At 42.0% G+C, this 25584-nt stretch overlaps 4 protein-coding genes across 6 annotated transcripts; 2 read left to right on the forward strand and 2 right to left on the reverse strand.

The window, feature by feature from the left end:
• Positions 1-7690, forward strand: tbc1d10c (TBC1 domain family, member 10C). Of its 2 annotated transcripts, XM_053429614.1 has the most exons (11): positions 42-119; positions 504-594; positions 838-978; positions 2530-2629; positions 2859-2966; positions 3123-3229; positions 3413-3527; positions 3796-3861; positions 3947-4136; positions 4523-4680; positions 4921-7690. In XM_053429614.1, the coding sequence occupies exons 3-11, from the start codon at positions 845-847 to the stop codon at positions 7471-7473; spliced, it is 3531 nt and encodes a 1176-aa protein (XP_053285589.1). In that variant the 5' UTR covers positions 42-119; positions 504-594; positions 838-844; the 3' UTR covers positions 7474-7690. The 2 variants fall into 2 exon arrangements, with proteins under 2 accessions (XP_053285588.1, XP_053285589.1); XM_053429613.1 differs by lacking the exon at positions 504-594 and having other exon boundaries at positions 1-119.
• rad9a (RAD9 checkpoint clamp component A) lies at positions 7691-12191 on the reverse strand. Its single transcript, XM_053429617.1, has 12 exons — positions 11871-12191; positions 11676-11746; positions 11474-11547; positions 11321-11369; positions 10492-10606; positions 10230-10329; positions 9930-10036; positions 9575-9681; positions 9384-9448; positions 9206-9304; positions 8501-8747; positions 7691-8124 (listed from the first exon to the last, which is right to left on the reverse strand). The coding sequence occupies exons 1-12, from the start codon at positions 11902-11904 to the stop codon at positions 8008-8010; spliced, it is 1185 nt and encodes a 394-aa protein (XP_053285592.1). The 5' UTR covers positions 11905-12191; the 3' UTR covers positions 7691-8007.
• zgc:113229 (uncharacterized protein LOC550612 homolog) lies at positions 11429-20577 on the forward strand. 2 transcript variants are annotated; one of them, XM_053429616.1, is made up of 7 exons: positions 11429-11753; positions 14347-15173; positions 15254-15396; positions 16859-17195; positions 17736-17841; positions 17999-18207; positions 18811-20577. In XM_053429616.1, the coding sequence occupies exons 2-7, from the start codon at positions 14358-14360 to the stop codon at positions 19096-19098; spliced, it is 1899 nt and encodes a 632-aa protein (XP_053285591.1). In that variant the 5' UTR covers positions 11429-11753; positions 14347-14357; the 3' UTR covers positions 19099-20577. The 2 variants fall into 2 exon arrangements, with proteins under 2 accessions (XP_053285591.1, XP_053285590.1); XM_053429615.1 differs by having other exon boundaries at positions 11433-11753; positions 13749-15173.
• Positions 19753-25584, reverse strand: p2rx3a (purinergic receptor P2X, ligand-gated ion channel, 3a). Its single transcript, XM_053429618.1, has 12 exons — positions 25250-25584; positions 24583-24718; positions 24110-24181; positions 23543-23609; positions 23237-23333; positions 23042-23119; positions 22646-22787; positions 21827-21963; positions 21635-21728; positions 21098-21163; positions 20924-21001; positions 19753-20794 (listed from the first exon to the last, which is right to left on the reverse strand). The coding sequence occupies exons 1-12, from the start codon at positions 25381-25383 to the stop codon at positions 20666-20668; spliced, it is 1230 nt and encodes a 409-aa protein (XP_053285593.1). The 5' UTR covers positions 25384-25584; the 3' UTR covers positions 19753-20665.

Consider the following 25584-nt stretch of genomic DNA (forward strand, 5'->3'; position numbering starts at 1 on the left):
GGAGAGAGAGTACAAATGAGTAAGAGAGAGGGAGGAAGTGCGTCTTCCTCACTTCACTGGAGGATTTCACACTTCACCTCCTCAGCAGCGACTGATCAAACAGGACGGAAATGTAAAAGGTAATTTCGATTTTATAGCTATTTTGGATTGGATATGTCCTGGTGATGTGTTTAGATCACTTAATGAATCGGTTTATACAAAAAACAGAATTATTACAAGCCTGGCTTGAATAAAAGAGGTGGTAAAACATGTTATTTCAAAATGTTACACACGGCAGAGGGATTTCTATTGAGCATCAACAGAAATTGTTTGCATGTCATCACAAACTACAAATACTTATGGAAGGGCTTAAGGAGTTTAACATCTTATATATATTTATATTTTTACATGTGGGAGGTATAGGGCTGCACAATATGGTGAAAATGTTTATCAAAACAGAAATGCTGATATCGGTGGATATAGATAATCATCATGATAAATGTCCCATTATTTTTTTGTTTAAGTTTAAAGATGTTTGCTCCTGAGTGAAGGTTGTGGTTTTAAACTCCTCTTCATGAGCAGAGAAACACTTGATAAACAGCAACACTGATGGAGGTCAGTTATTCATTATACCTCCTCACTTTGCTTGTTCAACGCATGAATAATGTATCAATACATATTGTTCTTTTTAAAATATTGCTATTGATGAAAATTGTATTGTGGTAATTATTGTTATCATTTTATTGCCCAGCCCAAGTTGGAGGAATGATCTCTGAGGCAGAGTAACATCAGTTTTCATTCATAATCATAATAACAGACGAACAGTTGAGTTATACGACCCCACTCTTCTCCTCTCAGTAAGATAATGAGTGCATCGAGTCCAGCCCAGAGGAACCTCAGTGAAGAGGACGGCTCTGGATCTGATGCAGGGTCAGAGGTCAGTCTGGAGCCTGAGACCGACCGCTTTGGATTTATTCTGACCAATGGATCCACTGCTGGGTGAGCATCTGTGCTTGTCTTCTCTTACTGTGACTGCAACTGTTAAATATAGGCTGAGGTGGCTGTTGAAATTACAAAATGGTCGCATTGGCCAAAATTAATAAACATACAGATCCTAATGTCCATACTTTAAAAAAAATCATATACATTCAGTCTAAAAAAAACAATGTGGGGTTTTAAAATCTCAGTCCATTACTAAGATTTATTTATTTATTTTCTTTACTTAAGCAAAGGTTTTTAAATGTTTGTGATCATATTGAGATGGATTGGTGAGATTTTCATACATTATTATCACATAATAGATTCAAGATTCAATACTTTTTTCAAATTGTTACATCAAGCTCACAAAATGACATGGACCAATATACACACATTCAAAATACACAATAGAGTATGAAACATATAAAAAATTCAAAGCTTCTAGATCCTGTAACCAATGTGAAGATGAATTCATATTAATATATATGTAAATATAGACATTTCAGTCAAAAGTACACTTCAGCATTTATGTTCCTAACTATAATCACTTAAGATTCAATTATTGTCATAGCCATCGTTATAAAAAAAGTGCCCGTAAATATTGAAGAATCATTCCATCATAAGGCTGCAGGTTAACTATAAGTTTTAAAGGGCCAATAAATTAGATCTTCCTCAAAACAAGTAATTTCCCTCCACAGTTAAACCACGTATGTGTACAGAGATCATGTCATCTGACAACCGGTGAATTTATTAGAGAATAAAAAGCATTGTTAGTGTTCAGAAAAATGTCTCTGCTAAGAGGTGAAAGGAAGCCTTGTTTACACAGAGAAACAAACATGGCTGTTTCCCCAATGCTGAGCTCTGTACTGTGAGATCAGATGAGGTGGAAAAACCACGAGAAAGGTTTAAACTCTGCACAGAATCTACAGTTAAATGTGTTGCAGGATTATTCATGAGTGTGGTTTTATAGAGTCATCTACACAATTACTGCTCTGTTCAGCAGAGACATGCTGCCCACAGTGGCTTTAAGTTGTATGGATGAGGATTTAATGTTGAAGAGGAACAAGGAAGAGATCAAACCTACTGCAACGTCACACGACTCTGGAGGGGCTGCAATAATCAAAGATACAATAATGAATCAGAAACGTGTAAAATACTGAACACACATTTCAGATATCAGTGAGACTTTGTATTTACACCACATTAAAAACAACCATGAACAAAAATTCTAGTGGCAAACTGTAAATGAAAGCAATGTGAGTGAACAGGACACAAGTATGGCCACCTGTCGTCTTCGCACTTTCCCCAGTGCTGACATCCTGACTTGTTGCCACGGAGACGTAACCCTGCTAACGTGTGGTTTTCCTGTTTCCTGTCTTGTTTTTTCGGAGCACTGCCTTTTCAGAAACGACAACACGTTAAAGTGCATGCAGAAACATGGCACATTGACATGAAGGCCTGCAGTTAAATGAGCATTAATACTGTAAAGTCAATGGGTGAGATACAGAGTAAGTATTTCTTTGCTGTCAGAGTACAGTTGTTGTCAAATACTTACCTGGTGTTTTGTGTTAGGAGTGTGGGCCCACCACCCGAGCTGGTCAGGCAGAGGGAGAACAAGTGGATCAGCATCATTCTCCAGTGGGATCGTATAATGTCGAAGAAGACCAGTAAGGTGTGTCCCATCTTAAGACACAGAGTCAGTAAATAACCCCTAAAATGTAATGATGGCTGAACTCAGTATAGCTGATTAATCTCAGCAGGGTCCTGGTATAGAGCCATCATGAGTACCTGTTTGCCCTCATATCGTAAAAAAAGTTATAATCCAGAATTGTGTTGCTGTATTCACGTGTTTAAATCTGCCCTGTGTTGATCCTGTGTCTCTGTCACATGTGTCCCTTCAGGTTAAAGAACAGTGTCAAAAAGGCATCCCTGCCTCCCTGAGGGCAAAGTGCTGGCCTCTGCTGAGTGCAGCCACTGACAGGATGAAACAAAATAACAACCTCTACAAGGCAAGACCACCTATTTAATAGTGCCATAAACAATTAGTTGAATAGCAACAAATATACCCGTCATTTTCTGGCCCCAGTTTTTCAATTGTTTTATGTCACATTTATATCATATCATTTGTGGATATTTCAGTTAAGTCACTTCTGTCTCTTTGCCAGGTTCTGGACTCGCAGCCTGCTCTGCAGAGCTGGGTGGACGTGATTGAAAGGGACCTTGACCGACAGTTCCCCTTTCACGAAATGTTCCTCTGCAAAGATGGACATGGGTAGGAAACTTCTCTACAGGCTTAGTCCTACTCTGTGTCTGCTGCAAACTATAACTTCTTTTAGACAAGAAAGTAATCTCTAAATGTATCTCTCAAGTGAGTTTCATCTAAGCAGGATCTTCTAAACTTGTTGAACTGTCTGTTGTGGTGTGTGTGTGTGTGTGTGTGTGTTTGTGTGTGTAGGCAGCAGGGTTTGTTCCGGGTGTTGAAAGCCTTCACTCAGTTCCAACCAGAGGAGGGTTACTGCCAGGCACAGGGGCCTGTAGCTGCAGTGCTGCTGATGAACATGCCTGCTGAGGTAGATCAAAAGTTTAATTTAATCTATTAAATAAATACACTTCAAAACATTTTATGTATCTGAATTTGAAGTGGAGAAACAAAAGCCCCTTTCAGACACTGAATCTGTGTAACTGTTTGCTTCATCTATCTGTTAATATACTGGCAGTTTAGCAAGAGCCTGTCCCTTGGCATGAAGACTGCTTCAGATATATCTACCTTTGTTCTAACAGGTTAATAAATCAAAACAAATCACATCAACTAAAATTGACCCTGTGTGACTCCTACAGGAGGCCTTCTGGTGTTTGGTGCAGATCAGTGAGCAGTACCTTCCGGGATACTACAGCCCCCTGTTGGTGAGAACATGCATGTTCCCCACACATCACAGGAAATGCTCCGCATACTTGCAAACCTGTTTACCTGCTGCCCTGTGACATGTAGGAAGGCGTCCTGTTTGATGCCGGCATGTTGACCTGGGTCTTGAGACGGACGTGTCCAGCTGCTCATAAACACCTGCAGCACCACGAAGTGGAGCCCCTCATGTTCGCCACTGATTGGCTAATGTGTCTGTTCACACGCCACCTGCCATTCAACACTCTGCTACGAGTCTGGGACCTGTTTTTCTGCTACGGTACATCCTCCACCCAGGCCATAGGCTTAGGATCAGACTAATCACATTGTTTCCCAAAAGGGAGGCAACTTAATGAGTAATTTCATCAACAAAGTAACCTGCAATTCATGGGAGACCATAGAGTGCATACCTACGCCCAATCTCGCCATGTTAAACAAAGACAAAATAAATTTGTCAAACTGGCTGTGCTCCAAAATTGAATCGGTTCTTCCTTGGAACCACCCCTTCACAAAATTGACTCTTATGTAAAATCAATTTCATTTGATGTAAACCAATTTTGTATTTTTGGTTTAACCCTGCTTAAATTTGTTTAATATGTTTGCCGCTGCTCTCTGGTGTCTCTTCTACCTCTCTGTCCACGCTGTCCTCTCCACTCGTATGTGCAGGCGTGCGGGTGCTGCTCCAGGTGGCCGTGGTGCTGGTTCGTCGTGTGCTGGGTCGGGCCGAGCAGAGAAGGCAGTGTCAGGGTCAGATGGAGACTCTGGAGAGGCTGAGGGGCGTCAGGGAGCAGGTCCAAGATGAAGACGATGTCTTCATAGCTGAGGTAAGGAACTGACTGCATTGACTGCCATCAACCCTCATTCATTTTCATGAAGGCACCAGTTTACCACGGTAACAGTAATTTTCACTAATATCTATCACTTGTCTTTGTGCGGTGGTTACAGTGGTTACACTTAGGTTAGTGTGGTATATTCATTATTATCCAATACTGTTCAACTGTAATAGTGACATTACTACAGTTGTAAATAGGGTTTCACAAGTGTTTTACTTTCCCTGCACTCAGGTGTGCTCTGTGCCGCTGTCGTCCAGAGATCTGGAGAAACAAACGGAGAAGGAGCTTGAAAAGTGGAGAAAAGACCGACCTTCGTCCACATTTGACCCCAGAGGTCGCTGCCAGGGACACCGGGTGGCGTGGGCGAGGGCTCGGCAGAACCAGGAAGACTGTGATAGGAAAGAGAGACAGAAAGGCAACCTTTCTGCCCCTCTCTCTCGCTCTGCCTCTACACTGACGTTGTCCCCTTCGCTCCTTCCTCAGAGGCTGGGGAAAGGCGGAAGTAAAGTTGTAAGGCATCTTTCGCTGGGAGCAAAAGATGACTGGAGAAGCCGCAATTATTTGAACTTTAATAAAGTGCAGGACCTTCAGGAGGAGGAGGACGTGGAAGCATGTAAAGAACAAAGTGAGGTGAATCTTTTAGGACAAAGTAATGAGAAAGAACTTTTAGAGGAACCAAAGGAGATGGCTCAAAACCTAGATATACTGACAGAGCACACAGAAGAAACAGAAACAGTAAAAAAAGAGAATGACCGAGCTGAAACAGTAATGACAGAAATGGAGGTAAGTAACTCTAAAGAGACAAAGGATGAAAGAATGGACAGTGAAGAAACAAGTGTGGGGTTCGAAACAAACCAAAGTCCAGCCAAAGACCAGACTGTCCAAAATACTCTTCAGCTAAATGAACATACCTCTCACCATATACAGGAAGAGGAGCTGGGCTCTTACAGCCAATCACAGACTCGCAAAGGCCAAGACCAGGAAACTGAGGTCAAAGACATGACGGAGGAGACAGAAGAAGAAGTTTCAGAAAGTGAGCATTCAGCTGCGGTGGAAAAAAAACCGCGTGAGACACAGAATGTTACTGCAGATGCTTACACACAAAAGGAAATGGAAGTACCCGCAGACCAACGTGAGGAACAGATGATTCAGTTTGACATGAAACCGGAGGAGGACACAGAAAGTAAAAACAATCAACAGCTGCAGGTGGACATGGTCACCGAAGTCTCAGAAACAAGAACTGAGACAATTCAAGGCTCGGAGACGGAGGAAGAGGAGACTTTCACTGGCACAGATCTAACAACAGAGGCAGAAACCCAGGAGGAAGTGATCACAGAGGTAGACGAAGGCTCACGGGTTGAAGAATTGGAGGAAATCGAAGAAGAGTTCGACCCACCAACAGAGAAAGAAAGGGAGGAAAAGATGGAGGAAAACTCAACGACAGAGGATGAATCAGAGAATGAAGTAGAACAAATAGATTCAAGGACAGACACAAAAGCAGAAACCTTAATCCTCACGTTACCTGAATGCATCCAAGAACAACAGGACCAGGACGTAGTAGCTGACACAGAGACTGAAGCTGTAATACCAGTTATGGAAAACACAGTGACAGAGTCAAGTGAAGCTTTTGCCCACTGTTCAGAGGAAGAGTGCGATGAGGTGACATTCGAACCCACGCAGGAAAAAGACAAAATCATTTTGACTGCACACTCAGAGGCACAGGTTGAGGATGATCAAACACAAGCAAAGGAAATACAAACTGAAACTCAGAAAAACATGGAGACTAATGACTCTGTCACATCTACGGTGAAGGAGGAGGCTTTAAAGCAGGTTGAAGCAGTGACCCTCAATGCAGAGCCTGACGGGAAAACAAGTTCAGTGGAAACAAGTGTCTCTGAGGAGCCTGTCCCTGAAGATCCGACAAGCCGGGTCACTATGGGTCCTTCAGAGGAGAAAGAAAAAGAGAACGTCTTCATTTCTCCTCCTAACTTGACAGACAATCTACACATAGACAGCAGCTCACAGACACACAATAAAAGTGATTTTCCGACCGAGCTGAATAACAGTGGCCTGACACAAGCCTCTGGGCGCCGCAGTAGCCACTCCTCAGTTGATTTCTGTGTCCGCAAGTCTTCCAACTCCCATGGGTCCAGGTTGGCACGTAAGCTCTCCATAGACCTCTTCAGTGCCCCAGAGAAAACAAGTCAACCACCACCTGTCCCTTATCACGCAGAAGTTAAAACCAGTGAATCACAGCCCAATCCTAGAGCAGTTAACCCGACCCTAACTTCCCCTGATGTGACTCAGTCTTCTGAAGTCACCTCGACATTATCTGGAACAAAGAGGACGGGGAAAGAGCAGGAGCCGGCTGCCACCCCTAAACGATTGGGTTTCTTCCGCCGACTGAGAGGAGAGCAGTCCAAAAAGACAAAGGAAAAAGGCGCACAGAAAATGCAAGTCCCCAAAATCTTGATTCAGGACTTCAGTGATGGAACAGGGGTGGGGAAAGTGGTTCAGGAAGAAGGCGAGGAGAAACTCAGCTCCAGAGAGAGACGGAAGATACGGCGGGAGCGAGAGAGATGTGGCAAAGAGGAGGAGAGGGCGAGAAAGAAGAAGGAAAAGGAGATGGAGAAGGAGAAGGAGCGAGAGAGGAGGAAACCGCAGACGAGGGGTAAAAGTTTTCAGGTGCAAAAGGAGAAAGGTAGAAATGATCCAGATCAACTTGCAAAGACTGGCTCACAGACGCTTCGATATTCTGCGTCTCACACTGAAACTTACTTTTAACAAACGTTTGTAAAAGTGACTGGAGGGATACGATTTGTAAGTTATCTGCTTTAAGATAAAAGCAGCATTTAGCCAATGCCATATTTTTGCATCACCTTACAACTATGTATTTCAGATCTCATCCTTCCTGGTTAAAGGAGACATTACCCTCATCCTTAATCTTTGGAGCATTTAAACTTTTTATCATGAAAATAAATAATAAATGATGTTGACATAATTTGAAAAATAGCTGTGTTTTATTCGGAGGGACTTTCTTTTCGCTGCCCCTTGATCACAAACCGAAGAGCCTCCAAACAAAAATATACAGGAAGTGCTTCAATGTCTTCTTTCACATAATCCCAGGTTTCCACCATTAATATTATGAAGTAATAAAAAAACAAGCCAGTAAAGATGAAAATAAAGATCCCAGATGTCCATGTCTGCATTTTCAAGTCGTTCAGGTGACTCAGTGTAACAAAAATAAAAATGGAAACAAATGCATCCACTTTCAGGTCAGTCCATCTCTCTCTCGAGCCACATTCCATCAGTCCAGTGTTACTCTGCTTGTGTGTCATCCTCACTGTCACTGGCCAGCACTTCCTGATTTGTCACTGGTTGAGTGCTCATCTGAGAAGATGGGGGAAGCACGGATCCAAAGAACAAGGAACAGAACTGTGGGATGACAAGACGGGGGGGGAGGAATAGATGCTATGACAGTTAATACAAATGTTTTATATAATTATACCTCAAATGGTACAGGTCAAGGAGAAGTGTCTTGTGTGCATTAGGACCTGCTCTACATCATGATTTATGTAATTTATGGATTTGATTGTTTTAAAGTAAGTTAAGGTTAGAAAGTGTATATTTGACGTTTTACTATTGTTTGTATTATCTCCAAAAAGGAAATCTCTGCAATTTTCAGGGATGAATAATAATTCGTTAATTATAAAAACATAAAGACGTGTGAACGGAGAGCTTTTACTATGAAAAACATTTAGTCCTTTCATGACATTTGACCGAACGCTCTATTTAACTAACTAAACCATACCTTCTTATTAGGTGGTCTGTCCGAGTCATCTGTTTCCTCTTTCTCCTCCTCCTCTTCTTCACTGTGTATCCTCGTCCTGTGATAGGCTGCGACAGGCTGTTTGGAGTATGTGGATTTAGCTAACGGGGGGGTGGGTGGACCTGCAGACGAGGGACCCGGTGCCATGCTGGTATCCATGGCGATGAGGTAGGAGTCTATGTCATCGTTCATGAAGTCATCTGGAGGGGGAGGAGGTGGTGTCTGTGCTCTTAGAGGTGGAAGAGAAATAAGAATAAGTAAATTCAAGATGTAAAAAAGTAGTGTTAAATGAACGTTAATATAGTTAAGACAACGTGAAATGTTTTTAAGACCTAGTGCATAATATTTTAACGTATTTAGAACTTTTATAAGATGATTTAACTTTTTAAGACCCCATAGAAAATGGACGAATTTTTCTTTTTCGGTGAACTAACATGAACGGTAGGATTTCATGCTATTTAAAATGTCCATGGATTAAATGGCTGGTTGTGCCAATTCAACTACTCTGAACTCTAATTAGACTTTACCATCGACTACTGTGCACACCACTGCAGTCTGTGGTCAACTGCCTCTCCACTCAGGGGATGCAATTGACCACTAGGTGGTGCTGGAGTCCTTGAATTGAATGCTTTAATTTCCTGATTTCAGTTCTGCCATAGGCCTTTTCATACACCGAGGTGAACTTACCGTCTAGTGTTGTCTTTGCGTTGGTGGGAATCATCAGAGAGTGTGGCGAGCACAAAGTTCCCCTCCAGGACACTGTCCGTTACTGAAAGCACCACAGGGCTGAAACCCACATTGTAAATATCAGTACATTGTAACACAAGCGATCATATGATATCTGTATGTATGGGAGTATATTTACCTTCCTGGTTCATCAAAGTAGATAGAAATAGGGAGGTTAGCGGACTCTGCAAACACTAACAAACCCTATGGGAGAGATGACAAAAATTGAACTTGAACTTCATTCAAAAATTAGAAATCAACTAATCAGCCGACCACAACATATCTTAGCTGCCTCCACCTTGCTTTCAATGTCCGTAAAGGATTTCTCACCCGTAACTCCTTCAGACAAAATGTGACACTGTTGTGAGCTCGGACGGCGAAATGGTCAAACTCGTCTGATGCCAGACACAGCTCTGTCTGCATGGCCTTGGACAGCTCTGAGAGGGGACAACAGAGAAATGCATGAGTGATAAGAGGTTCAAGGTATTTCAAAAGAAATCTAAACAAATACAAATATGACACATTCTCAAATTCTATTGCGGTTATCACTCAAATTAATAAAATTAAATACACTCAAGCTTTGTTTATTTGTCCATTTAGTTTTACTTCTTTTTTGGAAACTTATTGACTTTCTTTAGTAAGTCAGTCTGTATCTGCCTGGTGAGCACATTGACAACCACGTCACCTGCTTCGTCCTCCACATGATTCCTGAACCACATCCGATCATCATTCACTGACATGGTCACTTCATCCAGAGACGAAGGGAAATGCACAACTGTGTCCGCCAGCAGCCTAAGAGCGAAGGAGCCCAGACAGAATGTGAAAGTGCAGAGAAAGAAGGAAAGCAGCGAGCTACGGCTTAATGAACAACTTAAATCCCAAACAAACGTCAAATGTAACAGAGATGGTCCAAGATAGAAAGCAGCAGACAGGCGATACTACAATAATGTTTTTGGAATGAAGAATGCAGAAAGATCCCACAAACCTGGGCTGGGCCCTGAACACATTGGCATAGCTCTCCTTATCAAACACGGCCTGTAAACTTTCACTGTCCTGGAAAGACAAGTTATGTGTCTTCAGCAGGCCTGTGGAGAAAATAAGGACACTCAGACTCTTACCCAGACCAATTAATGAATATGATGTGCTGCAAAGAACAACACAGCTGTCGGAGTAAATGAGATAATCGTAATGAAATCATCCATTTTAAGAACCGTGAACAGTCTGAGGGGGAAGTGAGACTCTGATACCATGTTTGCAGTGCAGCGTGAAGGTGAGGCGGTTCTTCTTCTTGTCCAGCTCGATGTGACATTTTTCCACCGTCTTCTCGAGAGACGCCAGAGACCTGAACACGGCCTGCACGCTCTGAGAGGAACATGAGAAGGACAGAAACACAGCACTTACATTCAATGTGCACTTTGATTTCTAAAATCTACAAGTGAACAGGTGCCCCACATTTTGTTGACATGCAACAATTCAACTGCTTGGTGACACACATCCTGCCTTTTGAAACTGCTGCCATAACCACAGAGCAGTACCATAGTAGCATTCTGACAGGAAATATAGTCTTTGAAGTTGAGTACAGAGACATTTACTGGTTCTGCTCTGAATCACAGAAATTGGATAATTAATAACCGAAAAATGTTTTGATGGAAAAGTAAATGTCGATTAGTTAATGTTTCAGGGGAAAAACCAGAGATAATTAGGATAAGAAAATGGTTTCAAGTTGGTTACTGCTGATCCATGTACAGTACAACAGCAGAGGATGTGCGTCCTGACAACCTGAATTTGTTGTAACATCACGCACTGTGTCTGAGTCTAAAAACGAGTGAGTATGAGGCAGGAGAGGTCAAGACAAAGGGCAAGAAGCAACTGCAGCTTCTAAATGATCGTACGAATGCAAACTCAGTTAGAACGACGAAAAGAAAAGAAAAAATGAGACCAGGAATAAACACTGGCAGGTTCACTAGGTCTTGTATGACAACAACATTGTATCAACACAGAGACGGCAGGTGATGGATGTTTTAAACATTACTCATTTCACAGTAGAAGAACAATGGCTGGTGTCTGTCTCAGCACCTTTATAGCCATCTTGCAGCGGAAGTCCTGCCCATTGGGGATGGTGTACCTGTGAGGAATGTGAGGGGAAGTTGGCTTAGAACTCTGACACAGAGAAATGTCTTGAACAGTCACACTGACACACACACACACACACACACACAAAGGCTGTACCTGGTGAAGAAGAGTGGTGCGAACAGGAAGCAGCCATATGCAGACCGAGAGGAGTTCACAGACCGCAGGGCGAGCTTCGAGAGAGAGAGAGGGAGAGAAAAACAAATCAGCTCTTTTTCATTGACACCAACGTGAAGCAACAAGATATGTGCACGGCAACAGGAAGTGTCGGTGCGTGTGCGTCAGTATCTCAGCAGCTCACCCCGTCGTCCTGGGGCTCCACATACAGCTCATCACCGATCCTGGACAGCGAGAGGATGGCTTTGGCCAGAACTGGACGGTACACACACACACACAAACACACACACACACACACACACACACATGACCGCAACACAATAATTACAATTAATTCATTCAAAATCTGAGGTTCTTGTTAAGACAGGACTGGAGATACCTTTCACGTTTCCTCCCGTCACGACGCAATCCATTCCTGCAAACTATAGGTCCTACTTTTTCCGTTAGGTTAGCAAACTCGGCTAAAAGTTAGCCGGCTCTAGCGCCTAAACACCAGCGTAAAGTGAACCAGCGGTGGTTTGATTGTTTTCACATCGGGTAAAATGTGTCCGTGTTTCGAAAACATGCTCCAACTGTTTTGTTCTCGTGTTGTTGTAAGTTTGACTTCCGATGGGGGCTCGACCGTTGCAGTTCCCAGCACCGAGCCAGCGTTGTTTACGCCGCCATTGTCCGCTTCCGCCCTGTGGACCAATCGGAGAGACAGGAAGTCGAAGGGGGCGTGGATGATTGCACACATGCGCGTTTGGTCTCTAAAAAAAATGGTCGAAAGAAAAGTCCCCTCAAAAAGAAATGGCCCCTTCATTCATCTTTCAACGATAATAAAACAATAATATTTTATGTCAAACAATATTTCAACAATAAAAATACAAACAATATAATTTAAATGATGTGAATCAGCTGCTTACACTTAAATAAAGTTAATATTGTAACTCAATAATAAGGATAATTTACTAATAATAAATTAAAATATTTTTAAATAAAGACAAAATTGTTTGAAAATTTCAATTAAATTAAATTAATCCTGCGCAGAAGTGGACTGCGCAGGAGTTAAAGTTAATTATATTAAAAATAAATAAATAACATAAAATTAATGAAATAAATGAAAATAAAAAACAATTAATTTGCCTGGAAAAAAAATAATAACAAAAAGCCAATTCATTATAACAAAAATTTAAAAAATATAACCAGGAGTGCTCAACCCTTGACAGTACCAACAATAAGATATAATTTCTAGAATGTTTAGGACTGCAAAGCAGCACTGCGCAGGCCCGAGCAAATGCATTTTGAAGCGTTGCATGCGTTTTGCCCTTTTCCTGAAAAAGGTAAATAATGACTGAGGAATTATTGACACGTAATCAAACTTTGACGCCACGCCACGGTCACACCATGTGACGAAAAATCGATTTTTGAGTTAGTTTGTATCTCCATCTTGTTGTGAGGAAACTCATCTCAATTTGAAGTTGATCTGATGTAAGCCCTGGTACAAGTACCTCAAAGTAAAAATGTGGAATATGGCCAAAATGGCCTCTAAATGCAAAATAGCAGCTTCCTGTTGCGTTTTTCAAATTGCACCTATGACTTCTTTTGTTTGCCTGGTCATGATAAACATGTGTATCACGTGTGAACACGTTCCAGGGGTCTCGGGGGTCACTGTTGAGCCACTTTTCCACGCCCATTGGAAATTTCTCCAGCATACGTACATTTTCACAACTTTCAAATTTTTGTAAGAATTTGAGCATGTTAAAGCCCTCAAAAAGCCAATTCATTTACCTGAATAGTAATGATCCTTACAATTTCAATAGTGCCTGTCAGTGCTCAGGCCCTAATAAATAAGTGTTAATGTAATAAAGTAACTACAAGAAGGCTAACTTCAACACATCTAAGGAGATTAACACATTTTTGTGTCACTTTTTTGAATTATAATATTGTAGATTCCACTGTTGATATGATTTTGCTTATCCCAAAAGTCATTGCAAGATTTTCTATTTCTTTAAATCTGAAGACACATAAATAGCAGCTGCTCTCAACGCCCTGTAATTACCGTACAAGGGTCAGAGTGGGAACCAAGAGGGAATGTTTGTGTGTGTGTGCATGTGTGTGTTCACAAACACGTGTGTGTGGAGTTGAGGAGAGGAGTAGGAAGGAAGGGAGGGGAAATATAAAGATGGGCAGGCAGACAGAGAGAGAGAGAGAGGGATAGTCACCGTCAACGCACAATTATCTCACCTTACTGGTCTTTCTCGTTGGTCTGCTTCAGTGTGTAAGTTTAAAGGAACACTGGCATGCTCCGGTGATCCTCCCATCACACTGACGGAAATGGCTGCTGGAGAAGACGAGTGACAACTGAAACCGTGGACATTTAAATGAAACCGAGACTTTCAGGGGACACAAGAGGACTGCTGCTGAAACACTTGAGGATCATGGAGGAGTGGGACCAGTGTGAGAGCGAAACATCTCGGAGAGGAAGCACAAGCAGCAAGGAAAAATAAACTTTTCTATCCTAACTGAGGGAGTGATGTGTTATAAGAAATGGACCTGTGTTGATATTTGCTATGAGGAACTGTTCAGAGAGTAATGGAAAAAGATTGGAACATGATAAAAGAAAGAAATAACCATCACAGGAGTCTTGACAAAAGAAGTTGGACACAGGGTTGATTTTAATTTTTTTTATTTTTTCTACAGTTTCTTCTGTCATGGTCTTCAGTTTCTTTTTAATCATCACAATACATAACACTGTGAGGAATCTAATTCGTTGAATATATTGTTAACTTATTGTTGACATGTTTTTCTGTGACTTTTGGATTTGAATCGCAACAATATCTGTTCCTAGATGTCTCACTCACATACTCCCACAGACACTCAGGGCATGCTGCAGTCCATGCTGCAGAGACTGAGGCTCCAGCCAGGAAGAGAGGGTCAGCCCCTCCTGCACAGCCCCGGGTCCATCACAGCCGCCTCTAACCGCCCTTTCAATGGCTTTGAGTTTGGTACCAATGGAATACCTTCAAATGAGTTTGGAATCTCTGCTAGGGGCGAGTTAGTCCTCAAAAGTGGGGACATACAGCAAGCAAGTGATGGCTGTGGAATGGACAGGAGTCTTGTTTCCTTCCCCTCACAGAACGACAATGTCGATAAGGACACGGGCGAGAACAGGGTGTTGGGAGAGGCCACATCACCTCGGATCACCCCAGCAGGAACCGGGCGGTCGTTTCCTGCTAAATCACTTAAAGGGGCTGATAGCACTTCCTTTGAGAAGACTGATAGGGAAAAGGGGACCTTTGGCAGTTCGGCTATGACAGGGCAGGTCCCTGCTCTCACAAACTCAGGACAGAATGCGATCCAGGATCTGGTAAAGGTTCAGGGTTTTGCACCTAAAGTCTACATGTGGTCGTTGACGCCCACTGCGGCAAATGTTGACACAGGAAGTCAAGAGAGTAAAGTGCTTCATGTGGGAAATGGAGAATTTGGAGCTTCGGCGCAAAGTAAAGACATTCACTTTGTCGCAAGTGGCCAAACGACAACGAACAGTAGCTCCAGACGAAAACAACGATCGTCGGAGAGTAAGCCAAGGAGATGGACGCAGAAGATCAAGGAGAGATGGATGGACAGGCAGGGGAGTTCGGTCAAAAGGGAGAAAGAGGATGGAGGGAGAGTTGACCAGAACACTCAGCAGGGAACTGAGGTGAGTAGTGAATTTAGATTATACTTTTGGATTATATTCTCTACGTGTCACACATAATGAAACTGCGACTCCCTTCACAGATTTCACCTCAGAAGCAGCCACTGCCAGCAGAACATCTCATCATGACATCACATAAAGAGGAGGAGGGGACGCTGGTCTCATTAGACGGCAGAGAAGCCCCTCCACCACACACAGACGACAGCTGTCTCGAGGAGCGATTCAGGTGATCAAACACGCAAACCAGCGCTTCATTCGAGCTCCAGTTCTCACAGTTTAGATTTTATTGAGGGTTGCTAAAGCGATACCAGTAAGATATGTGAGGTATTTCTGAGCCGAGCCACGCCATAGCTATGGTGTTAGTTTGGGCTGTTTATATGTACGCTGTGATGTGTCCTCCTGATCTGATGTGCCAAACACACCCCTCTCACTGACAGCACTTGTCAGCACGCTTCTTCGGCCACACTGAGGGAATGTGATAAGAAGCGTCACAGCATTTTAATTGCACCTTTTTTTTATCATCAACGAAACCATCAGTGGAAGCATCTGAAATATTCAGATGCTTTACTCTAGTAGAAGTGATAATATTACAACAAAGAAAAGTGTATTGGACGTGTTAGAAAAAGAAAATTCTAAATCTTACATATAAACAGACGTACAATTAACAAAATGTAACTCAATTAACAAAGGAAGAACTACTCTTTACACATGCAGAACGACCCTCATCATTGTAAGTTATACAGTATGCTATTGTCACTGATTTTATTTAAAAAATATAGGACAAAGTGGTTAATATCACTTTTACGTTTGAAGGTCTTCTGCACAATTTAAGTTACCAACTACCAGTAGATGTTAGAAGGTGTTAGCGGCCACCAGCGGATGTTAGGGACATAAATTCAGTTGTAATCAAAGCTACAACAATGCTTTGATGTGTAGGTTGGTGCTAAATTGAACCATTTCATACATTTTGTTTATATACAATTCACAATACGAATGGCTCATGTTTTTTGTGCCCATTGTTGATTCTTTTAAAGTCTACAAAGTAGCTAGTAACTATAATCGTTAAATAAATGCACTGGAGTGAAAAGGACAATACTTCTCAATACTTGTGAGATGTAGAAACACCCATAATTCTTCCCTTTGTGGTTGAAGGACAAGACAGGGGTTGTTCTGTATTCTAAGTTAGCTAAATCAATTAGAAGATGAATGTCTTTACAACGCCTTGTTCAAAGAGATACATCTTTAAAAACAAGTCACAAAAGTATATGTTCATTAGAAATAGTTTTTTTTCAGATTACTCCAGCCTTACTGCTCAAGTACAGTGATTCAAAACCAGGGGGCACCTGTATCTGACAGGAGATACTTCCCCAGTTGCCATTTTCGAGATCATGCTATAGAAATAAAAAATATTGAGGGGTTGAGAAAGTCGTACACTAACCAGATGGTTGGTGGTTTGATCTCTGGCCCATCCAGTTTTCATTCTGAAGTGGTCTTGGGAATGATACTGAACCCCAAATAGCTCCTGAAGGCTGTGCTGGATGAATGTTATGTGAGGAAAAGGCGTTGCGTATGTGTTTTTTTGGACACCAGAGTTTAATGGCACAAAGGAATAAGACACATCAGGCTGACTGGGATCAATCCTGTTACTTTTCTTCAGCTCATATGATATGTCTTCATGTTGTTTATAGGCCTTCTAGTGACTCTGAGTTTGGCCTGGGCTCATTCAGCCTCCTGGAGGAGATTGTCACAGGTCAAGAGTGGGCCAGGTTCCTGAACCCCAACCTGCCAGCTGCCTCAGCCAATCAGAGACCATCAGTGGAGCCGCCAAGCCAACTCAAACGCCCCCCGGATTTCAGCATGGCACAGATATCACCTGATAGATATTACCAATCTGTGAACATGGAAGTTTCAGAGGGAAAACAGCAGCAGCACGTTTTAGTGGTTGATCAGCCAGAACCAATGGAGGAGTGGCTGCCTGGAGAGAGAGGGCGGGGGCAGCAGCCAAGACCTCAATCATTTGTCGAGGTTAGATATCATTTATATACTTTTCATAGGAGTTATTGGATCCTTCTTCCAATTCAAATGTTTTCATAATGATTACAATAACAAGAATGCATTTTATTTAACCCTAACCAGTGTGTAAGATTTAGGGGGTTTAAATGGGCCCTTTATATTTAAATACTTTATATGTACATCGGGAGCGGGTCCTCTCTTAAGAGACTGCTATTTTTTTTACAGTAGCCTAGACTGGACAAACTAAAAGACCTTTTGAGCCATGTTTGAAAGGGGAGGGTGAGGTGAGGGGTATTCAACATGCAACTTCAACACTAGATGTCACTAAATTCAACGCACCAAAACTTTAAGGGTGACTGCTGAAGACATTAATCTTGCAACGCACAGAAATAACTGAACATCAATAAAAAAAAATAATAGGGTAATAAAATAAATAATAAACCAACTGATTCATGATATAGTGAGTAGTCTGAAGAATGAGATGAAAGAAAACAAGAACATACCCTTTTTTGGTGCGAGTGGCTGACCCTGTCGTCTGGTTGTCAAACGCAGCGTGCAGATATTCTGGACAACCCATTACTGAAGAGAATCCAGCTGAACAGAAAGAGACATCATCATTCAGCTGCCAGGGACGCGAGGCTGCCCACTGATGAAACAGGTAAGGGAGGAGACACAGACAAAGTCACTTCATGCTCTGTAAAATCACATATTTCAATCAGGTGGACTTTTGTCATATGCAGCAGACACATTTTTGTGACTCTGTTCCGGAGAATTAAAAAGCTCACTTCTCTCTTTTGTCTCGTCTTTTATTGGAGCATCTGCATCTTCGCAGAGAGTGATCAGCAGCCATGTGATGGATGAAACTGCAGAGTCGCAGCATGATGTTCTCATGCCTTTAAACCCCCTGATGTCTCCTCCTGCCCCTCTCCCCCCATTCAAACCCGTCGCCCCTGCACCTCGGGGTGTCCTCAAACACTCCATGTTCCTTGATTCAGAGCCCTCGATGGAAATAGTGACAAAAAGGGTGAGATGTTGGATATCACGGCGATTGCTTGTGGCTCAAAAGATATTATCTACACAGCGGGCCAGTGCCCTGCATTCATACTGCTAATTCTAAACCTTGATTTATTAGCGTCCTGGTGACACCATATTCCCCCCAAATGCAGCTGGTGAAAAGTAGCAGAAAACCGGAGAAAGGAAATTACATCATATTGATAAATATTTGATAAAAAATTTGCTTTGACTCTATTTTTTCTGTGAAATCCTGAACATTTTCCTCATAAAGAAAAACAGACAGGACCTTGAAACAAATGCCTAATTTAAATCCATTTTTATATTGACTCATTATTTTTGGATTCAAATGAATGTTGAATTTACTTTTGTATTTATCATTAATAAGTTTTAAAGACTCCATGTTACATGAGCAATTATATGGATCTGATTGATTACAAAACTACCATCTTAAACTTATTTATTACGTATTAGTACCATATTACATGATACTTTCGATGATTTTATGAATGATTTAACTGTAGGTAAATATTGAGCAAATGTATCAATTTATAATGAGTGTTATTAACATTCCATTTCCTCCCCTTTTTCATTCTTTTCATCATCTCTGAATCAGCGGCGAGTCGAGGAGAACCGCAGGGTTCACTTTTCAGAGGAGGTGTTGACCATAGACGCTCCGGAGCTGGATTTGGATGCTGAAGACTCGGAGGATGATTCTGGAGCAGAGGACGACTCTGTGATCGAGCAGGAGTGTGAGGTGGAGCAGGTGGAGATGGAGAAGGCGGAAGAAGCAGCAGCAGCAGCAGCAGCAGCAGCAGTGGCAGCAGTAGCAGCACGACGGTCTGTCCTCCCTGCCTGGATACAGGCTCTAAAGAGGAGGAACACTGGGAGGAAGCACAGATAGTAACAGACAGAGAAACTGTCTGAAACACAAGAGAGATAGTCTCACACTCTTGCTTTTTTGTTACTTGTTTTGTAAAATATATTATTTTGGGAGCTCGGAGGCCATGGACATTCACAGCATAGGGCTACAGTTACCAAATACAATTGAGCTGCCCTTCTATTGTGGTTGCGTAAACAATCTGATTGAAAGATAATGCCTCGACCACTGGCTCCTCCAGCTACTTCCTTTTTTACTCACATTTATGTGAAAAAAAAGTGACATTATGACAATTAACAAACCCATGGACACACACACACCTTTTTTTTATGCATGAGGAAACATTTTTTCTCTATCAACAGACGAGCTGCAGTGGACTTTATGATCCAGTGTATTATATCATTTATCCATTCGATGCATTATAATGATTCATTTATTACATTAAACTTTGTGGCTAACTGCTGTGAATTCCTCTGGGGCCTTCCTTCACTGTATCCGCTCCCGTAAATCACTGTCCGAACCATTAAGAGGCTCTTCGGCTGATCTATTAGTGCCCTGGTCACAATTTATTGTGAAATAAGAGGAGTAACAGAGAGAAGGGAGCGAGACTGAAAAATAGGCAGAAGATGACTAAATAAATGAGGACAGAGCCGCGGGAGTAAGAGAATCGTAATGTAGTTTTGGATTGTTCACACAAAAAAGCAGGATCACATTAGTCCATTAGTTCGTGTAGTAAGATCTCCTATTGTACGTCATCACCCTAAAGTGGACTAATAACGGTCCATTTGTAAACCTCAAGCACCACACATACTCATACCACCGCAACAAAACACACAGACCCATTCGTTCCACTGCCACAACACACACACACACACACACACACACACACACACACACACACACACACACACACACACACACACACACACACACACACACACACACACACACACACACACACACACACACACACACACACACACACACACACACACACATACATTCTTTACACCATTACAGCCTTCAGTGTTTTTATTTGTGCAGGAAGAAAACAAAGGAAAGGGAGTCGTTGTTTGTGTGAACATGACTACAAAAAGAAATAACCCCACATTATTGTCCTACGTGTTTTATTTTCCGCATTGTTTTTCATATCGAATACAGCTAACTGAAAACAGAGGCAGGTAAATTCAGCTTTAATACAAGTTCGCTTAATCATGTTGTTACAATTTATTAATGGATATTTACTGAATAATTAAACTGCTTATAATAAAATGTTATTTGTATTACCATAGGTTTCCATCTGATTTGAATTCTTTTGTTTTGCTAATTGGTTTGGTGCCTGTTACTCTTATAGGCGACAAGTCCATTGTTCCTTTTTCTTCTGACGCCGCTTCGATGTTGTGAAATTGTGAAGCTCCACGCAAAGCTGTTCTCCTTTCCCAGTTCCATAAACTAAATCTTGGCAGGATCCCGACATCCAGAATAAAAAGCATAACGATTCTGTCTCGATTCATGATTCTGTTTGTTAAAGAGAAACAGAGGAAAAAGAGGAATGTCTATTTCTTCAGATGGCTTTCGTCATTGTCGTCACTCACATGGGTTGGTCGGAGGCCGCGAGGGAAACGGCTCCGGAGTCGTAGGAGCTCTTGAGGCCTGGTTTGAGTGACAGCTGGCTGCCGGGGCTCTGAGCCATGGATGCTTCGATCTGAGCGTCTGACACCTGGTCGGACAAAACAAGAAGAGGAGAAGCTTTGATGAAGGGCTCACAGAAAAATTCAATGGACATTTGGTCAAACTCACACGTCGGAGTTTATCACCCAATTTTATTACTTAAAAAACCACACATTACCTCTTCAAATTTCTTGGCTTTGTACTGCTTCGCCCCTTTCAGGCAGTTCAGCAAGATAATATCACAGAGTACCGTACCCTGCCAGAAGGAAAAACACAAAAAAAGAGTACTGAGGACCGAGGGCAGCGAACAAATACATTTGTATCATCTGTATTTTGATCGGAAATGACAAACCAGTCCAATAGAGGTGAAGGCAGCAACCAAGTTGATCAGTGTTGGGACTGTGTCAAACTTTCCTGCCTTGAAGAGACAGACAGGAAGAGACGGAGTCAGTTCAGGTGACACAGTAAAAAAACGATCCCAGGGTGAAGCGCTTGGTCCAGAATATTCACATTTTAAATAATATAATAACATTAATCAGATTTCACTATTTAATACATAATTCTGTGTGTTGAGAAGCAGATGCATTTTTTTTTAAAGATGATTTGAATCATTCAACATTACTGGGAATGTGCTTATTCCCTTTCTTGCTGAGAGGCAGATGAGAAGATCAATGCCCCTCATTTATCTTTACAATGTCAAGTTAGCTTTTTACTGTTAGCTTAGCATAGGTCTGGAACAGGAGAGCGCCTGGTTCTAAAGTCTACAGATCGTTGAGCCCTACAAATCATTATATATACATTTTAATTTGATTAAATTTAAATGTACACACACACACACACACACACACACACACAAATTCCATGGCTGCAACAATTTCACACAACTCACCGTGCCCGTGACCATGACATCGAAGCGGATTGCGTAGGCTTTGTGAAGTGTCCGAAACTCAGTCCCATTCTCTGTCATGAAATATTTGGCAAATCTGCATTCATATAGAAGGAAGGGGAAAAAAAGGTTTTAAGAATAAAAAAGAAATACAAATTGAGTGGAAGTCGAGTGGAGAAAAGTCCTCCTCCCCACCTGAAGTTGTATCCTTTGGAGATGCGGTTCTTGGCAAATGGTGCGTCCAGGCGTGTGAATGAGTACTTAGGCACACACAATTCGATGTCCAGGTCCAGGTTACACTGCCATTGAATGTTTATTCCTATTTCCCCACCCTGAGAAAGAAGGAGAGACAAAACCTTGAGCATCAGAAGGCCTCCATATAAAGATAAGACTGTCAAGCAGTGAAGCCAAAGCATGTTGTTTGCCCCCTGGTGGCTGGCTGTGGTACAGGTCATAAACCCTCCATGTTAGTAGATAGGACATGCACACAAATGATTTGTCAAAGTACACATCAAATACATTTCTCTCAAAGATGGCTTCTGTCATTGTAGTGTGTTCCTTTCACACTGATGAATGTTCAATTCCTCATTTTATATTTGGTTTTAATTCAAAACAGGGGCATGACATTTCACATGTCATGATTGACAGCTGAGACACACTTGCGATTGGTCGAATGTGTGTGTATCGGACGGAACTCGCCCCTGCAGCTCCATCCCCTGCACAGAATCATGCTCTGCAAACGGGCAGTGTTTGTATCTGCAGTATTTAGGCTTAATTTCTGGATAGTGAGAGATGCATTGTCCGTCTTTATTTAGAGTCGAGATGTTGAGGTCACTCTGTGTGTGTCTCTGTGTGTGTGTGTGTGTGTGTGTATGTGTGTGTGTGTGTGTGTGTGTGTGTGTGTGTGTGTGTGTGTGTGTGTGTGTGTGTGTGTGTGTGTGTGTGTAGTCTTCAGTACAGTCACAACATTTCAACAATGAGAATGATGAGTGAATTAAATGAGAAAGATGAGACATTTTGTGTCAGGCTCTCCGGAGTCTGGTCTGTGTAATTCAGCACGTCCCCGACCCGAAAGATGGGACAGTAGGGGTTTGTCTCTGGATGGTACTTGCAGCGCCTAATCTCCGAGGACGTCATTGTGCTGGGAAAGTTCCCTCTGCAAGACAAACATGTCACATTTTGTGTTCACGGTTAGAAAAAAATACATTTTTGTAGCTCTTAAAGGAGCATGTGTGGTTATTACATATTATCCACATACCCTTATCAAACTACCATCGTGTTTTCTTCTGTTTAAATGGGAGAATATGTGTGAATATATGTGTATAATTGCCATGTGTGTGTGGGTGTGTGTGTGTGTGTGTGTGTGTGTGTGTGTGTGTGTGTGTGTGTGTGTGTGTGTGCGTGACGTACCTGGTGACATTGAAGAGGGGAAAGCGAATACTGTTTTTGATGAAAATGGTGAAGTTCCTCACATCAAGGATCCGGTCTCTGAGGAGGATGTTGACAGAGGTGGAGGTGTGATGATGACAAGGAAGAATTTTAAATGAGGGAGGTTTTATCAGGTTCACAAACACGTCCGTATGTTTGTGAGTGTGTGAATCTCACATGGTGACTCTGTCGTTCTCGGCTGGACACCATGCTTCAATCTCGCACCGACCCTCCGTCTTGTTGTCAGATTTGAGGCAAATACCTGTTATCACTCCTGTCATGTGAGAGAAAGAAAGATAAGAGAGAGATGTGTGTCAAATTGGAAATTCTCAATAGTTAAAAGGAGAGACACTCATTTTTGTTTTAATGATCTGCTTCTAGAGATTCTACAGATTCAGGGGATAATTCTCTGTAGGTTCATATAAGAAACTTGATTTCACATTGTAATTACAATTATTATAATATTGTAAACAATACACTTACCATTGGAAAGGATGGACCCAAAATACTTGTCGCAGTCTTTACTCGAATTACATTTAAAATTGCCAGTCTGAAAAACACACACACATGTTTTTTGGTCGCACAAAAGACTTCCTGCGGACCCTGTGTCTGGGTCTCTGAAGTTGGTTGCACTAACAGATCTTATTTGAACCACATGTCCTAGTCAGTATTAATCTCTAAGCCTGGTGAGTGTTGATGAATGATTTTATACTGAGTGAGATCAGTCTTCATAAATTGCCAATTGGCAGCAAGATGCCGTGCAGTGTTCGGCCATGGGTCTTTGTGTAAGGAGTTTGCATGTTCTCCCTGTGTCTACGTGGGGCTTCCATGGGTAATCCAGCTTCCTCCCACAGTCCAAACACCCATAGATAAGCTCAGATCAGATTTGAACTAACATTTATAACACCTACAGCATGTGTCAGGAGATCGCTGCCTGACGATTTGTGGTACTAGTCTGGTTCAGAGGGTCTTTAAATATAATCAGTTAAACCTTACAATACATTGAAACAGATTACCTACTAAAAAGCAGGTATTTGAATGTGTCCTCACCTCCTCACATTTTCCCTGGAACTGCTTTTCAGTGATGATGAGTTTGGTCATGATGCAGAACACCCCTGCGCCCTGGAACACAGCACAACATCATGGTTTACTGTGGGTTCATTAAAAAGCCGACTTAGACTTGTCCTTGAGAGCTCGTCTCATGTACTCCTAGAGGCCACTTGTTGGAGATCACAAAAACATTTAAAAGTCATCAGATCAACCAACAATTCAGCTTCTTCTGTATGGATGAAGTCATGAACTAAAAGCTCTAGATACTGACTCTGTGATAATTCACATGCACCACAAACCTTAAATTCAACCCTGAGGAGGTTATGTGGGATAGGAAACCTCAGATTAAGATTAACCATTTCTCAAAGCAAGAATAAAAGGTGTTGGAAAGCAGAGATCCCCCCCTGAGGTCAACGGTGATGCTTTGACTCTGTGTGGGGGCGCTTAACATGTGCTATCAGGGTCACACTCACCTGTGGGGGATAGACGTAGTCGGCCACATCCATTATACGGTCTTGATGGTAACCAAAACCTTTCACCTTGGTCATCACGGAGGACTCGATGCCGGTGTCAATGGACTGATAAGCCTTCTCGTGAATGAAGACCCAGCTGCAGGACGAAGAAAACAACAAATATATCTAACAGCAGCAGTGTCCTCTCTGGACAACTGGAAACTGCCAATACAAATCGTATCATGGGCACATTTCTTTACATAAGAAATACACGTACATTTTCCCTGTAGCCTTAGAATCGTAGATGTAAACAAATTTGATCGTACGTCTCCAGTTTGATTTTGGTCCCTTTTGTTTCTGTATCTCTTTGTGCAGCACTTAAATAAATAAGTACTTTATCTCCAGTTCGGTTGTTATACAGGTTTTTATACAGGTTTCTATACTTCTAGTATGTATATGCTAATCCTATTTTTTACATCTATAAAACATATTTCATAGGCAAGTTTTACACTTTTTTACTCTTTTACATTTAACAGAGTAAAAATGTTTAGCAGTAAATAGCTATAAATACTACTGAAGTTACAGCAAATGAAGTTTGAATATAACCTTATATGTTTGAAAATATTATGCATTGATTTAACTAACCAATCAATGCTATGAGTATGAAAAAAAGGAGGAGGCTACTGACCCGACAAAATATGTGATGATGAGCAGCTGTACGATCCGGTTGATGATTCCCACAGACCAGCTTTTGACCACCACAGACTTGGTGGTCTCGTAGGTGAAGAAGTTAGTGACGGTGTTCCCCAACCAGGAACCCATGGCTGCTTGTCAGAGCGAGTCAAAGGCCGACGACAAGTGCTCTTCTTCCAGAGTCTCAGGGAAAGCTGTGGCTCCTTCTGTAATGTTGTCTTGGTCAAGCTCACTCCTGATTCTAAATGATGGCTTTAATCTAGTCGTTCAGTTCTGGCTGTGGCCTCTTCTCATCTGCCTCACTGCAAATTTGATGGTTAACCCTCACTG

This window comes from Pleuronectes platessa, chromosome 8 (assembly GCF_947347685.1).
Source record: "Pleuronectes platessa chromosome 8, fPlePla1.1, whole genome shotgun sequence".
NCBI lineage: Eukaryota > Metazoa > Chordata > Actinopteri > Pleuronectiformes > Pleuronectidae > Pleuronectes > Pleuronectes platessa.

What these genes read in the sequence shown, in the direction of transcription:
- tbc1d10c (XM_053429613.1), top strand. Translation starts at nt 16, where the DNA reads ATGAGTAAGAGAGAGGGAGGAAGTGCGTCTTCCTCACTTCACTGGAGG. An exon ending in TGATGAACATGCCTGCTGAG is followed by an intron (nt 3,528 to 3,795) that starts GTAGATCAAAAG and finishes TGACTCCTACAG; the next exon opens with GAGGCCTTCTGGTGTTTGGT. An exon ending in GATACTACAGCCCCCTGTTG is followed by an intron (nt 3,862 to 3,946) that starts GTGAGAACATGC and finishes TGTGACATGTAG; the next exon opens with GAAGGCGTCCTGTTTGATGC.
- rad9a (XM_053429617.1), bottom strand. Translation starts at nt 11,904, where the DNA reads ATGGATTGCGTCGTGACGGGAGGAAACGTGAAAG. An exon ending in GACGGGAGGAAACGTGAAAG is followed by an intron (nt 11,747 to 11,870) that starts GTATCTCCAGTC and finishes TGTACCGTCCAG; the next exon opens with TTCTGGCCAAAGCCATCCTC. An exon ending in TACTTTGATGAACCAGGAAG is followed by an intron (nt 9,305 to 9,383) that starts GTAAATATACTC and finishes TGTGGGTTTCAG; the next exon opens with CCCTGTGGTGCTTTCAGTAA.
- zgc:113229 (XM_053429615.1), top strand. Translation starts at nt 14,322, where the DNA reads ATGTCTCACTCACATACTCCCACAGACACTCAGGGCATGCTGCAGTCC. An exon ending in GCTGCCCACTGATGAAACAG is followed by an intron (nt 17,842 to 17,998) that starts GTAAGGGAGGAG and finishes CTTTTATTGGAG; the next exon opens with CATCTGCATCTTCGCAGAGA. An exon ending in TGGAAATAGTGACAAAAAGG is followed by an intron (nt 18,208 to 18,810) that starts GTGAGATGTTGG and finishes TCTCTGAATCAG; the next exon opens with CGGCGAGTCGAGGAGAACCG.
- p2rx3a (XM_053429618.1), bottom strand. Translation starts at nt 25,383, where the DNA reads ATGGGTTCCTGGTTGGGGAACACCGTCACTAACTTCTTCACCTACGAG. An exon ending in ATGTCATGGTCACGGGCACG is followed by an intron (nt 21,164 to 21,634) that starts GTGAGTTGTGTG and finishes TGTCTCTTCAAG; the next exon opens with GCAGGAAAGTTTGACACAGT. An exon ending in AAGCCAAGAAATTTGAAGAG is followed by an intron (nt 20,795 to 20,923) that starts GTAATGTGTGGT and finishes TTGTCCGACCAG; the next exon opens with GTGTCAGACGCTCAGATCGA.